At 41.6% G+C, this 14859-nt stretch overlaps 2 protein-coding genes across 2 annotated transcripts; one reads left to right on the top strand and one right to left on the bottom strand.

Moving 5' to 3' along the window:
* Positions 1-267: 267 nt before the first annotated feature.
* Positions 268-4043, bottom strand: LOC134643279 (uncharacterized). Its single transcript, XM_063495566.1, has 2 exons — positions 3973-4043; positions 268-1827 (listed from the first exon to the last, which is right to left on the bottom strand). Exons 1-2 carry the CDS (start codon positions 3989-3991, stop codon positions 437-439), a joined length of 1410 nt encoding a protein of 469 aa, XP_063351636.1. The 5' UTR covers positions 3992-4043; the 3' UTR covers positions 268-436.
* A 1020-nt stretch (positions 4044-5063) lies between these two features.
* Positions 5064-13181, top strand: LOC134642989 (alpha-N-acetylgalactosaminidase-like). Its single transcript, XM_063495141.1, has 9 exons — positions 5064-5246; positions 5740-5896; positions 6163-6303; positions 6594-6805; positions 6899-6993; positions 7095-7256; positions 7921-8118; positions 8225-8365; positions 11193-13181. The coding sequence occupies exons 2-9, from the start codon at positions 5742-5744 to the stop codon at positions 11394-11396; spliced, it is 1308 nt and encodes a 435-aa protein (XP_063351211.1). The 5' UTR covers positions 5064-5246; positions 5740-5741; the 3' UTR covers positions 11397-13181.
* Positions 13182-14859: the final 1678 nt, after the last annotated feature.

Below are 14859 nucleotides of genomic sequence, written 5' to 3'. Positions count from 1 at the left end.
GTTATCTTTATCTGCCTAAACACATCAGTTCTAAGATGCTCTTCCGCCTTCTGATCATTTTCTGTCTTTCTCCTGTCTTACCCCCCCCCCCCCCTTCTCTGAGCGCCTGTTACTGTTGCTAAGATGAAACCAAAGAAACTGCCAGCGTGCAGTCATGTCTTGGGAAATGTGGCAGCGATGCTGTGAAGAGCTTAGAAAAAAAGAAGAAGAAAGAGGACGATTAAGGCCACTGAAATAAAAAAACAAAAAAACGAAAGCTTTCTGATGATTTTATTTAACACTGGTATCCACAACAGAACATTAAAACACGAGCATTTTATCTGTATAACAGATATCATGCCTTATGACACTGCATTTAATGTTTTTGCCTCAAGTTTTTTACTTGCAAAAATGCAACACAAGAACATTTACAGACAGATGTAAACTTAGGCGTCAATCAGTCTCTGTGAGCATTTGTAGTTGGTGGTGATTTTCCTATCATGCCGCTTAGAGCGCTCCCCAAAGCCAACACTATGGCCGTTAGGACTCCCACAGTCCCCAGTTTCCCCAGAGCCGCAGTGCCCAGCGCTGCAGCCCCAAGTGCCCCGGCTCCAATAGGTGCTGCTGCTGCGGTGACCGTTTCCATGCCGATTTCTTTTATTAGCACAGGCCCCGTGAGGAGGCCCTTTTGCAGATTCACTTCAGTGTGGAACGGGCTCTTTGGTGCACCCAGAACAAATGCCCCTGCCGCAACAAGGGTGATTGTTAAAAGTTCTGATGTGGTGAACGGACTTGCTTTAAGTAACTGGCATTCTGCTGCCACAACTGCACCGACGATGACTGAACCTAAAACTGCTAAAGTTGAATTCCTTGACTGAAATGCCCGTCTTGCTGCAACACTCGCGGCTCCAAGTGAGACCCCTGCAGCTGTGGCCGCCCCTAGCGTCCCTGCTGTGCTGCCTCGGGCCCCTAGAGAGGAGCTCCACTGCAGAATGGCTCTCAAAGCCACTGATGTCATTATAGCAACTCCCAAAGCGACCTTTCCAGCCACCTCTGGACCCAGTCCGACCATGGCCACAGTTCCCAGGCCAGCTCCAAGCAGCGCCGCAGACAGATAGGCCACCCAGAGGACTGACTGCAGCATCACAACCACCTCTTCTTTTGACCCGTCTACTGCTTCACCTGCCCCTAAACCCACAAAAAATCCCAGAATCCCCACAAAAACAGAGTAGAAGAATATTCTCTCCAGCAGTTTGCACCCAGTTTTAGATTTGGGTCTTCGAGGCACACGGACTGTTAGTAGCCTTCGAAGGACAAAGAGGACAACGATAGTCAGAATCATGCTAATGAGTCCAAAAAAGGCTCCCAACTGTCCATACACTACACTGAGGTATAGAGTGGTGAAGATGATCAACAGAGCTGTGGTCATGTCGTTAATGTTGGAATACGAGTAGACGAAAAGGACCAGAGCACCTTGCACCACAATGTAGATCCACGGTGGAAGGATGCCCGCTAACAATCCAGTAGTGACAGCACCCACCACAACAGAGGCTCCTGTTGTGGCCTCTGCTAACCAGGGCAGTCTCACTCCAACTTTACTCAACAGTGTCATCACCATGGCAGCGAGGAGGAAACCACTTCCAAGACATAAGAGTACCGAGGTGAACACGAGGCATGCCGTCACTACTGCAACACCAGTGGAACCGGCCCGTCCAGCAGCCAGAGTTGCAGCGTTAAGCAGGAGGCCATCTTCAGTCAGAGTGGGTTCAACTGCAAATAATGCAGCTTCTCCGAACACAAAACCTGCCGCTCCACTTCCAACGAGGGCTGACACCACACCAAAAACACCTGAAATACAAAAGGAGTTAAGTCAAATACTGTCTACTGTTTTACACTTGAAAGCAAATGTAAGCACTTCTAAGTATATGATTTCAGTTTGTATTACTCTAGTAGTCATCTGGAATAAGGTTTCCTTTCTAGAAAAGTGTTTTCATCCCACAAAATTTTACCTGACTTCATAAAACATAAACAACCACTAGAAACTAAAAAAGGATTTGTTCCTCATTACATTACTTCTCTGTTATATTTAAGGGGGGAAAATAGAGTTGTAGTCAGAAGTTGACATCCACTTATCATGGGCAAGCATGTCATAATCATTTTGGGTTTGTAATGATTTCTTAGCACTTTCTTTTTCCAGGGTGTAATTATTGAGCAGCATACATTATTAATGACTGCAAATACAAGAATTGGGTGCACAAGTTTGAATTGAAGTTTGAATCTCGAGTCCACACAAGGCAAATATACACATACACAATCATCTTTTAATAAGTGGTGCTGAACGTCTTAACTTGAGAAGGTAAAGGCCTATCAACTTCTCGTTGGTGATCATGATTGACTATAACAAGCAATTTCTGTTTTCTAGCTTAAAAAGGATTTCTCTGATAGCATTCACTGGATTGACAAGTTGAGGTCTGTTAAAGCCATTTCTACACAACCTGAGATTTGAAGTTCATCAGCTCAAACAATGCTATCTGAGTATAGAGTAAAAAGTGTCACCACTTTGCCAAGGTGTGAAAGAAGACCCAAACTGTCACCCTCAGATGAGAGGAAATAGGTTAGGATGTTCAGAAATAACCCAGGAACCACAAAGGCTCAAGCCTGCCATGATCAGGAAACTGCGTCACCAGTGTCACTATCCACAGTGAAGCCAGTTTTACAACACCATGGGTGAGAAAACCCTGCTTCAAAAGCTAAAATTTGCATCTACCAACATGGACAAGCCAAATGCCTTCTGGAGGCAGGTTTTATGGCAAAATGAGATAAAGATTGAGATATCTGGCCACAGTTACAAGACACATAATTGGAGGAGTAAAGGTGAGGCTTTCACGAATGCTGTACCAACTGTCAAGCATGGTGGTGGTAGCATCATGCTCTGCTGCCAGTGGTACTGCCACGTTGCACAAATCAGGTGTTCCAACTGGACAACAATCCGCAAAACACATCAAAACTGGTTTCGGAATGGATAAAGCAGGCTAACATTAATAATCTGGAATGGTCTTCTAAAAGAGCCGACCTCAACCATGTCGAAAATTTGTGGACTATGCTTGAATTCCAGGTCTGTGAACTCTAATTTCTCCATAAAGATTCAAATATCCAGCCAGAATTGTGTCAGAAGCTTGCTACCAAAAGCATGTGGTGGAAGTGTAATATTAGTGGAGATGTATGTATATATATTTGAGTTTGTATGTACTTTTGACTGTGTGTGGATCCGAGAAAATTCAAAAGAAATGTAAACATTTGTACTCAATTCTTGTTTTTAAAAGTTGTTAAAGATGTATGCTGTACAATTATTCCACAGTAGAAAAAATAGTTCAAAGGGAATCTTCAAAAGCCCCAAATTACTATGTAATTCATACCCATGATGACAGTGATCACAACTGCAGATTTGACTTCACTTGTTTGTCTGACAGCTACAATTTCAGGAAGTTGAAACTAGGAAGTCTGTTTATTTCAGTTGGCCCTTTATTTGCAAGAGGTCACCACGGATGGATTAAATGCTGTTATTTATGTGTAATGTGCCGCCTTTACACTGTCATACTGCAAGTTTGCTAACTTGTATGCGGAGACTGTTCTGCACATGCGCGAACCTGCTCCTGTCACTTTAAAGGGAAAATGAAAACGAGTGGACGACAGAAACTTGAAACCAGGAAGTCTGTTTAAACGCAAAAAAGGACAATAAACGTTTCAACAGACCAGCTACCCACCCTAAAGTCTATGTCAATAGAGACCATTCTCTCCAAATGAGAGATATTAAACCCTCGTCTGTAATTGTTTTCATTTAGTTAGCTCTGGAGCATGCCTGCAGCTTTTACATCCGTGTGATATAACCCTTCGGTCCATTACATAAAGGTAGCTGCTGTATGGATTTTTAATATACTGTTTAAACCCCTGGTTTATTTAATTTTAAGTAGTTTTTGCAGCTTAGTATCTTACCCAGGCTTGCGTCTGCCATGTTTCCCTGTGTAGCAGCTCATAGGTTTCACCGTTTCCTGTTTGATGTCACGTTTGACACACCGTGGTCTGAGCCAATCAGAAAAACAAAAAAGCTGCGTGCGTCACCCTAATATTCCAGTGTAAAAAACCAAAAAACAAACAGTAAACAACTGTTAAATATACAGTAATATACAAATGTTTTGGGCCATCTCTTATATTTTGCTTCAAAGCATCCTGACTTTCGTCCTTTTTTTTTTCTAAAGCTTTCTAAACGTTTTTCAGAGTTTTTCTTTGTACATGAGCTACTTTATCACTTTCAGCCCAGTCACCCTACCTGACCATTATCTCAGGACTGTTTGTTTTCTTTGTTCAGACAATTAACACCGACCTGTGAATCTTTCAAGCATAAAAAAGGCACCCAATTCAAGGGATGAACCCTTGAACCCTCTACACATAGCAAAGAACTGATTTAAAATGGCATCTTTAATCACGTTGTTACTAGCAGCCTGTCAAAATACAGTACTTTGTTCCCGTGTCTTTAATTAAACCTATGAAAAACGGCAATAATAAAAGAACCTCCACTTTCTACCAAAGTGAGAGTCAGAAGACTTTATCTTATAGCATTTCGCATCTATGAATTTTTAGCAACTTTTGAAGCAACTAAATCCAGGTTTTGTGGTTCCAAATTTTGTATTCCAAGTGCTCCTCCTGCTGGATGTGGATATGTTTACACTTTTGCTGTAATAATTCTAATAATAGGATTTCCTTTCTGAGGAAGAAGCAGTAGTTATTTTGTTCATCACATATGGACATCACCAGGATTGTAACTCCAGATGAGAGGTGAAGGCTACTACAATCTATAGCTTTTATGAAACAACATTGTATGAATGATTTGATCACATTTAACATCACCTCATTAAACATAAACAGTTCGAAACTGGAATAGGTGTTTATTAGATCAAAATAGCTACAAAACTGAGGTAAATAAAACGTAATGAACGGTCTCCCCGGCGGTTTTCTCTCTATTGCTTCCTGTTTTGTGGTCAGCTGATAGGGTTCCTTTGTCACGTGGCTCCCACTTCCTTGTCATGTGTACTTTTTTGTATATTCCCCTACAGTAGGACCGAGCAGATTTTCTTTTATCACAGCATTTATTTAAAGAAGTGAGGGGGAGACCGGAGACAAGAGCACAGAATCAGACTGCAGGAGGCTGAGCTCTTGGTCTTATTTGCTCTTTCTAGCTTTCAGTTTCCAAGAGCCGTGATCGGACTTCAGTGAGTTCAGCTTTTCATTTCATACATTTATTCAGCAAATCCCTTCGTTTCAATCATTTAAACGTGTATTAAATTCCCTGCGTTTTAAATTGCTAGAATAATTGTTGTCTATGCCAGATTAGTTATAAATAATAAGCTACCGTCAAGTTAGTGTTTATAATACAAAATACTCGCTTGAGATTGAGTGTTGCGTATTTACAAGAACCAAATGGCGATTATGTTGCGAACAGCTTTTATATTCTAACTTTTATTTAGCAGAACATCCTTTATATAAGCATGTGCTTTTCATTTGGTCACCTGACACAATCAGTCTATTTCACTGGTAAGTCACCGAGCAGGTTGTTTTGCGTTCACACCCATGTCAGGTGATTATTCGTCAGGTCTTGCAATCATTAACCTGTATTTGCCGTTTAGTCTTCTGGACGTACTCTTCTGGCTCATCTTTGACACACTGCACTGACATCTGATTCAGCTTGTAATTTTGTATTTGCAGAAATGCATGTTGCAGTGCTCTTTTTTGCCTTTGCGCTCACTGGGACCACTTTGGCCCTTGACAATGGACTGATGAGGACCCCTCCCATGGGGTGGTTGGCATGGGAACGATACCGATGTGATATTGACTGTGAAAACGACCCAAAGAACTGCATCAGGTAAGCCAAAATTTTGAATGTGTACCACCAGGCTTGATTGTATTGAAAACTTAAAAGGTATTTAGGTATTATAACTATAATGGTCTGGTCTCAGTTTTATAGAGATATAATAACAGGATATAACAAAAGCCAGTAGAAGCAGTTGGTTTGAACAGAATATCTAATAGATATGGTAGTGCTCTTTACACTCCTATCTTCAAATGCAGTATCAGTGTAAATAGGAATGCGATTGAGACAATTATGAAACACCTTTGTCCTTCTTCCAGTGAGAATCTGTTCATGGACATGGCAGACAGACTTGCAGAGGATGGCTGGAAGGAACTCGGCTACGTCTACGTGAACATAGATGACTGCTGGTCTTCCAAACAAAGAGACGATCAGGGACGGCTGCAGCCTGATCCTAAGAGGTGCAGTATTTGCTGCGTGAGCACAAAGACCATTATAAACATATATCTGTTACTGGCCTACAGCCAGTGAAGTAGTGTGACAGTCATACAGTCATGTGAAAAGCAAAACACAGTGCTCAGTAGATTAATAGCAGGTATGTTTAAGTGTCAGCACAAATATGAATTTTCACTTCCCTGGAAAGTGCAAAAGGAAATTGGGTTACAGGATTAAAAAAAAAAAATCATGCTGTGGTTACAAAATGAAAACTGAAGGCATTTTTAAACGTGTGTGTTTGATATTACTCTTTCAGGTTTCCAGGAGGAATCCAAAAGGTGGCACACTACTTGCATAACAGAGGCCTAAAGCTGGGCATCTATGGGGACATGGGCAAACTCACATGTATGGGCTACCCTGGCACCCCGCTGGATAAGATCGAATTAGATGCTCAGACATTTGCAGAGTGGGAGGTGGATATGTTAAAATATGACGGCTGTTACTCTAATGCCACGGAGCAAGAGCAGGGTAAAAACACAAGACTGAACCTTTTCTGTGTGGATATTAAGATATTGCTGATTGGGACCTCATTTGAGATCTCCTGTTCACTGTTTTGAACAGGTTACCCTCTCATGTCAAAGGCTTTAAATGCTACAGGGCGTCCCATTGGCTATGCCTGCAGCTGGCCTGTCTACCAGGGTGGGCTGCCACCTAAGGTACAATTAAAATCCAAAATACTTTTTGATGTTTTGTTCGAATCCTGTTCTAATACTTAGTATTTGCGTCTTCACTATATGAAACTGATGCATGTTTTTAGGTAAATTACACTCAGCTGGGTGAGATCTGCAACCTGTGGCGTAACTATGGTGACATCCAGGACTCTTGGGACAGTGTACTGAACATTGTTGACTGGTTCTTTGAAAACCAGGACGTCCTGACACCTGCAGCAGGTCCTGGAAGGTGGAACGACCCTGATATGGTTTGTTTAATTGAAATTTGTAATATCTTCCCCAAATATCCTGTCTTCCCCAAATATAAACATATTTATAATAATAATAATAATAATAGTTACAAAGTGCTTTATAGAATAGCATAAACAATAGAAAAGCCACATATACATGTTTCACTTACAGATACATGAACAAACACAAAATCTACCATATGATTAGACATTCATTCCAAACCAAAAGCTCACCTACAAAAACGGGTTTTCAGAAGTTGTTTAAAACAAACCACAGAATCAGCTGGCCTGTTAGGCTGAGGACGACCATTCCACAGTTTGGACGCCATCACCTTAAAAGCACGATCACCTCTGGTTTAAAAATCAGAGCGAGGGGCAGGTGGAGATGGTGTTTAGAGGACCAGAGAGGCTGGCTACAGTGATACATTCACAGAAACTCTGCTATATAAGCAGGAGCCTGTCTATGTAGAGCTTTACACATTAATAACAGGATTTTATATATGTCTATATTTACTGTCTCTGCTTACTCTACGATTTGTTTAAGCCTCTGCAGTGCTCTACATATATATTTGTTGTGCACAAATCATTCAGCTACACCTCCATACTGAAAGATAGATTGCATGTACTACAGACTACAGCCTCCAATTTAATTCTTTGGTGTGAAAATTTTTAATCTTCACAGCTGATTATTGGCGACTTTGGCCTCAGCATGGAACAGTCTCGTTCTCAGATGGCTCTCTGGGCGATCATGGCGGCTCCTCTTTTCATGTCTAATGACCTCCGCACCATCTCCAGCGGTGCCCAGAGCATCCTGCGGAACAAAATGGCCATCGGCATCAACCAGGATGCCCTGGGTATCCAGGGAAGACGCATTGTGAAGGTGAAGCACAATTTAGTAGATACTTTTTTTTTTTTTAAATGACTCTTTTTGTGGACTTTTGTGCAATGTTTTTTGTTTCATTGTTCACATTTTTTCTTTCTCCCAGGAGAAAAGTGGCATTGAAGTGTTCTGGCGCCCCCTGTCAAAAAATGCCAGCGCTTTATTGTTCTTCAGCCGTCGTACAGACATGCCCTATCGCTACACGACTTCCCTCAGCAAACTCAACTACACCGCAGGCAGCTACAAGGTATGTGTTTATAGACTTAGGAGGGATGTGTATCGTGTTTCGACCTGGTTCACTCGGGGTGAGAGGGGTAATTTTAGCAAGCAAGGTTGACTCAGACTTCCCTGTTTTTGAAGTTTCAATGTTAACAACGTAAAACAGCACTAGAGAAAACAAAACAAAAAAATCCAAGAAACAAACAAACAAAAGATTGAAATCTTTTCAAATATTATAGCATTGTAGCATGGTACATGACTCAGTCTTTTATTAAATGGTAAATGGCCTGTATTTGTATAGCGCTTTACTTAGTCCATATGGACCCCATATTTGACCAAATATTAGTATCCGTATCAGAGAGAGAAAGAGAGAGAGAGAGAGAAAGAGAGAGATCCATAGCTTTGGCGCTAAGGTTTGGAAGGCATAATCCTCTTTGGTTTTCAGACAGGTGTAGAATCCCCAGTAGACCACTATCAGTGTACCTAAGGATCCAGTTTGGAGAATTAGCGTGAAGTAGCTTGACAATATAAGTGGGGGCCTCTCCTCGTAAGGCCATGACAGTACGAGTCAAGATTTTAAACTGATATCTGAAACTAACTGGAAGCCAGTGCAGACTCTTTAGCAATGGGGTTATATGAGAAAATTTGCGAGTTAAAAGTCTTTTTTGGACAGCTTGACGGCGATTTATAGAAGCCTTTGACAGACAAGGAAAAAGGGCATTACAACAGGCTAATTGGGAGGAGACGAAGGCATCAAGCTTCTCCAATTCACCCTGAGAGACAAAAGTCCTGAGTTTAGTGATATTTCTTAAGTGAAGAAAGCAAAGAGGGGGTCAAAAACTTGATGTGGGCATCAAAGGATTGGTAAAAAGTTAACCCAAGATTCAGAGGTTTTACAGTGGATGAGAAAGATCCCAAACATTGTCTAATTTGAGGCTTAATGCTCTCTGGAGCCAGAATTAAACAATCTATCCTGTCTGTATTAAGCTGCAGAAAATTGTTTGCCATCCAACCATTAATTTCCTTAAGACCAATGTTCCCTCTAATCTGCGCGCGTGCGCAATTGCGCACTGCTGGCACGGTCTCTGCGCACAGAAAATCTGCGTTGCGCACAAAAAAAAAAAAAAATCTAACCTGAACTGAAATTGAAATTAAAACTTTAACAATTCTGTTTTGCAGTGTTAGTTAGTAAGTGACTGGCTGCTCCCGTATGGGATTATAACGATGCCACCTTATTTCATAGTCCAGCCAATATATATATACGCAGGTAATCAACGTCATTGACAGGCTATGACAGGGTCCTTATGTGCCGACACCGGTGTTTTAGCTAGCAAAGCGGCATGGCTGATGTGGAGTGAAGCCACGTTAATGACAACGTGCACAACCATTGGAGATGTGAGCAGGACAGGCGGAACAATTGACGGAAAAAGTGTGGACTTTATACCAGTTTTTAAATTGTGTTGATAGGCCATGTAAAACCAGAGTTATGATAAAAATATCTGCAATGTTTGGTTTTCTTCCTGATTACTATTGTTGTTTATATTTACTGCGGGAAGAAACGGTAAAAACGGCGTTTTATAAGGAAAATGCTCAAGCACTCTCCGCCTGTGAGCAAAAACAAAACCAAAAACACCCCACCCTTTCCTATTGGTGGAAAAGTGTACCATGTCAACCAATCAAAAAATGATATGGCAACATGACATTTAGTCGTTTAGGAAAGGGGGAATTTTTAGGAGTGACGGCGGTGTTTTGAGATGTGAGAGATTTGCAACGTTTAGCGCAAATCTTGCGTAGTTAGTGTGTAGTGTAGTCAGTAGTTTTGTTGTGTGTGTCACAACAATGAGGCGACTACTGAATGTTACAGGAGTGATACATCTCCTGCTGTCAGGCCTGCAGGTATCAGGCTGTTGTTCTCCTTTATCTCATAGTGGACAGAAATTATTTTTTTAGTGGCACAAATAATTTGTGTGGCATCAAATTTGATGCAGAACAGCTGATTGTTCTGTAAATAGTTTAAAATATTTATTTAAGAAACCGCCTTGGCTGCATTTTTAGGTAAACAGCTGCAAAAAACTTTGTTGTTTGCAAAACTCAGTTACTTTTTTGAAGAAGTAACTATATAATTAATTGCCCAGCATTGGTCATTATATACTGTATTTTGCAGACAGAGAGTTACAGGACTCTCTCCCAGACCACAGACTCATACTCATAATACAAGTCAGAGCTTTATAAAAAAAAAAAATTAAAAAAAAGAAAGTTTTGTTTTCAAAATTGGAGTTCAGATTATTCTTTACTTCCAATAGTGTTAACATACTACACAGGTCATGAACAAGATTTTTTTTAAATTTTCATTGTAAGCGGGCAGTTAATTAAAAGTAGTCTAACATAAATGCTGTAATTTGATTATTTTAATAAACCATGTAACTTGGATGGATTCGATGCTGGCGTGACCACAGTGCACACGTCTGCTGTTGCTCACAGTGGTCCAAGGGACCGCTCAGGGAGTTTGTGTGTTCGCTCAGATACATGAAAAATTAGAGGGAACATTGCTTTAGACAGTCCATTAGAATGGATAGTTTATCCAATTCATAAGGTTTAAAAGAAAGGTACAGCTGAATATCATCTGCATACAGATGATAGGAAATGGATTTAAAATTACTACTAATATGGCCTAGTGGTAGAATATACAATGAGAACAACAGGGGACTTAGAACAGATCTTTAAGTAACACATGATGAGAATCTAGCTACATCTGACCAAAGGTTTCCCACTGAGACCAAAAGTGTTCTATCAGCAAGATGTCTGTCTTTATACTTGCTAGAGAAATTCACTTCTGTTTCCCGTCTTCTTTGTAGGTTTTCAATGTCTTCACAGATGAGACCGCATCGCTGAAAGACTCCACTGAATTTGTAGTGTCAGTGAACCCCACAGGGGTGGTGATGTGGTACGTCTCTGCACCTGCCAAATTCAACCTCCGCCAGTTCTATCAAGGGGGCACGCTCCATGGCCGTGTCTATGATGATCGTGAGGAAAATGCCATTCCACGGGTTTTCCTCTGATCACTCACAGACCCCACTTTCTAATCCTTAAGTTTTTGTCTTTTGCCTCAGTAGTAATGTCTTGATGATCGAATGATTTGTTTCTATCTAAGCACAGGTGCAGGCGCACAGCTCTGAACTGTGTTTTACAATTGCCTCTTCCAAGTAAGAACATGCTTGAAACTCAGGGACATCCACTTTACATCTGTATATGGCACAAATGTGCTCTTGTTGATGCGATCTCCAGCTGAATCTTCACTTGAAGGTAACTGGGCCACAAGAGTTTCTGTGCTCAACAGTAATGAGAGCTGATGATTTTAAAATTTTATCTGAGATGTGCCAAGGCACAGTCACTGATCCCAGCTCGGCACTGTGACTGAGAGGTCTTCACTTGTCTTTAGGGTTGCCAACTCCCTGAAAAATAAATAAGAGACACCTCGTGGCCAGGGCCGGGCAACCCAATTGTCTTCACCTTTCCCAGTGTGGTGAATTTTGTAGCTCTTTTTTTTGTGTGTGAAATTATTTTTTTAACCATTTGACTTGAATTTGATTTAAGTAGATGCATATTCTTTGTGATATGACCATATGGGAAACAAATGATCATTTAGCCATTTATTTTTAGCTGATATTCACTGCACATGCCCATATTAACCTTAACCAGAGGGTTTAAAAAAAACAAACCAGTGTTTACATACCATATCTGCTTCTGCCGTGGCCTGGTGGACAAAAAATTGGTTAAGGGTTCCCCGAGCTTTCACGCCCCTCACGTTCTTCATGTGCCCACCATTAGAAGCATGCCTATGGAAAAAGTGCGCCGGCACACAGTGCAGTGCGCTTTATAGGTGTTGTCGTGCACTTTTCCAGCCAGGTGTTTTCCTTTTCCCATTCCTCCCTGTACTTTTGCAGCCTTTTCTTTCTGAGGGGAACAGACATTGCTGGTCTAATGCTGGGCTTACACTATGCGAGTTTTGGCCCATTTTGAGCCGATTTTTGAGTCGTGCGACCGATTTGGTGATCGGCCCGATTTTGGCCATCATCGTGCATCGTGTAGTATACGTGGGGTAACGAGAAGCGATTAACACCTCACGACCAGCTCCCGATCATCAATCGCTTGTGAGGGTGTCACCGCAGCCGCTCACACTGCTCACGCGCAAACACGTAAACGTCGGTGAAAAAGACGGAGCAGCACGGCTGTGCAGCCTGTGATCTGGACACAAGTGATGGAGGCACAACTTGTAGAACTTTGGAAAGCTCATCCGAGCCTTTTCGATGTGGCATCACAAAATTATCACGACCACAACAACCGTGAAAATAGTTGGATTTACATTGCTGCTCAATCACAGCTGCCTGATCAATGTTTTTCATTAGCAATTTAGCAAAGTTGATGGTGGTGGTGTGCGCGTCTGTGTGAGTGAAAGACAGAGAGGGAGAGTGAGCGACAGATTTTCTGTTATAACCTTCATTTTATGGAGGCACAGTGTGAGCACTCAGGTCGCATCAGAGCATCGGGCGGTATAGTGTGAGACCCTGCATCGTGACCTACGAACTTATAACCCCTGCGAGTCAATCGTGCAGTTTGATCAGGAGCTGAATAACGTGACTGAAAAAATCGCACAGTGTATGCCCAGCTTAATGCCGGGCTCACACTGTGCGATTTTTTCAGTCGCGCCGTCTTTTTCGCTGACATTTGTGTTTGCGCGTGCGCAGTGCGAGAAGCTGCGGTGACACCCTCACGACGGTCGCGAGGATTTCAAACAGGTTTCAAACAGGTTTGAAATCCTCGCGACCAAGCGATTGATGATCGGGAGCTGGTCGTGAGGTGTTAATCGCTTCTCGTTACCCCACGTATACTACACGACGCACGATGAAGGCCAAAATCGGGCCGATCGACAAAACGGTCGCACGACTCAAAAATCGGCTCAAAATGTGCCAAAAATCGCACAGTGTAAGCCCAGCATTAGGTGTACTGTCGTCCGAGACTTGCACCGCAGTGTCGGCGTTTGTTTCCCTGCCATGCTTCTTGTTGTGGTCATCTGTTGTCTTCCGGTATTTTCTCCGTAAGCGACCTTTCCTCGACCAATGAGATAAGCGGTAATCTGAATTGTCATACTCGAATTGTCATAAGTGTGCTGTCAGCTCATTGGTCACAAAGCAGGAGAGGGGCTGGGAATTATGTTTTCAAACAAAGCGTTAATTTCATTAAAAGTTATAGACTACTTTTGATTCTCACTGTATTACGGGACAAAGTGCGTCCCTTATTAGCTCAATACGGGAGGTGTACTTTTGTTTCTAAATACAGGACGATTCCGGTTTTTAAGGGACGGTTGGCAACCCTACTTGTCTTAGGCTACGTCCACACGTACCCGGGTATTTTTGAAAACGCACATTTTTCTATGCGTTTGCACCTTTCGTCCACACGTAAACGGCGTTTTTGGTCACTGAAAACGGAGATTTTTAAAAACACCTGCCAGGGTGGATATTTTCGAAAACTCCGTTTTTGCATTTACGTGTGGACGAGAAAAACGGAGAAAACGCAGCGTCAAAGGTGTGCGCCTTTTTTGACGTCACACTGTGCGCCACGTTATTATTTCGGTGAAATGAATTTCTACAATACTGTTAATTGTACTCTCTGCAGTGTTTAAATGCTTACATATACACACACAGTTACTGTCCCTCCACACATACGACTGGGTTCTGCTTCTACGCCCCATCTTTGTTTACTATTTCCCACCGAGGCTTCTAGACTTCTGATTGGCCAACATTTCTACACGGTTAGGAATATATCGCCACCTGTTGCTTTGGCATGTTCCTAGCAGCGTTTTCCTTCATTTCTGCGTTTACGTGTGGACGGGATTATTTTTTAAAACGAAAACGGAAAATCTCCGTTTTCAAAAATACCCGTGTATGTGTGGACGTAGCCTTAGATTTTCTTTTTTAAATAGAGATCAGTCTTTGTCAGCTCAGAAACACTAAAGTGGAAAAAGGTTTTAGAAAAAAACTCATTAATGATTTATATGTTTTTATGTGACCTAAGTAAACAATTTATCATCAAATTCTCTAAATAAATGAAAACGCTGTATTTCAATTCTTCAAGTTTCCTTTCAGTGATTAAGATGTTTTTCACTTTTAGCTTTCACTTGCCAGTCCTTTGTCCCAGAGTGACTTCTCTTAAGGTCAGTTTAGTTCCAGTTCTGTTTTCTATAAAATTTATTTATTTATTTATTTATATAATACAAAACCCCCCTGTCATCAAGACACTTGTAGTTCTTGGCATTGAATGCACTTTCACCAAAGTGAGAGTCAGAAGACTTTATCTTATAGCATTTATCATCTATGAATTTTTAGCAACTTTTGAAGCAACTAAATCCAGGTTTTGTGGTTCCAAATTTTGTATTCCAAGTGCTCCTCCTGCTGGATGTGGATATGTTTACACTTTTGCTGTAAGGAAGAAGCAGTAGTTATTTTGTTCATCACACAAGGACAT

Source organism: Pelmatolapia mariae, linkage group LG15 (assembly GCF_036321145.2).
Source record: "Pelmatolapia mariae isolate MD_Pm_ZW linkage group LG15, Pm_UMD_F_2, whole genome shotgun sequence".
NCBI classification, from domain to species: Eukaryota; Metazoa; Chordata; class Actinopteri; order Cichliformes; family Cichlidae; genus Pelmatolapia; species Pelmatolapia mariae.
Note: the sequence above shows the minus strand (reverse complement) of the source record. Positions and strands in the feature narration are given on the sequence as shown.

Excerpts from the sequence above, each read along its gene's own strand:
- LOC134642989 (XM_063495141.1), top strand. The coding sequence starts at position 5,742 with ATGCATGTTGCAGTGCTCTTTTTTGCCTTTGCGCTCACTGGGACCACT. Across the intron at positions 5,897-6,162 it reads GACCCAAAGAACTGCATCAG|TGAGAATCTGTTCATGGACA; the intron begins GTAAGCCAAAAT and ends TCCTTCTTCCAG. Across the intron at positions 8,366-11,192 it reads ACACCGCAGGCAGCTACAAG|GTTTTCAATGTCTTCACAGA; the intron begins GTATGTGTTTAT and ends TCTTCTTTGTAG.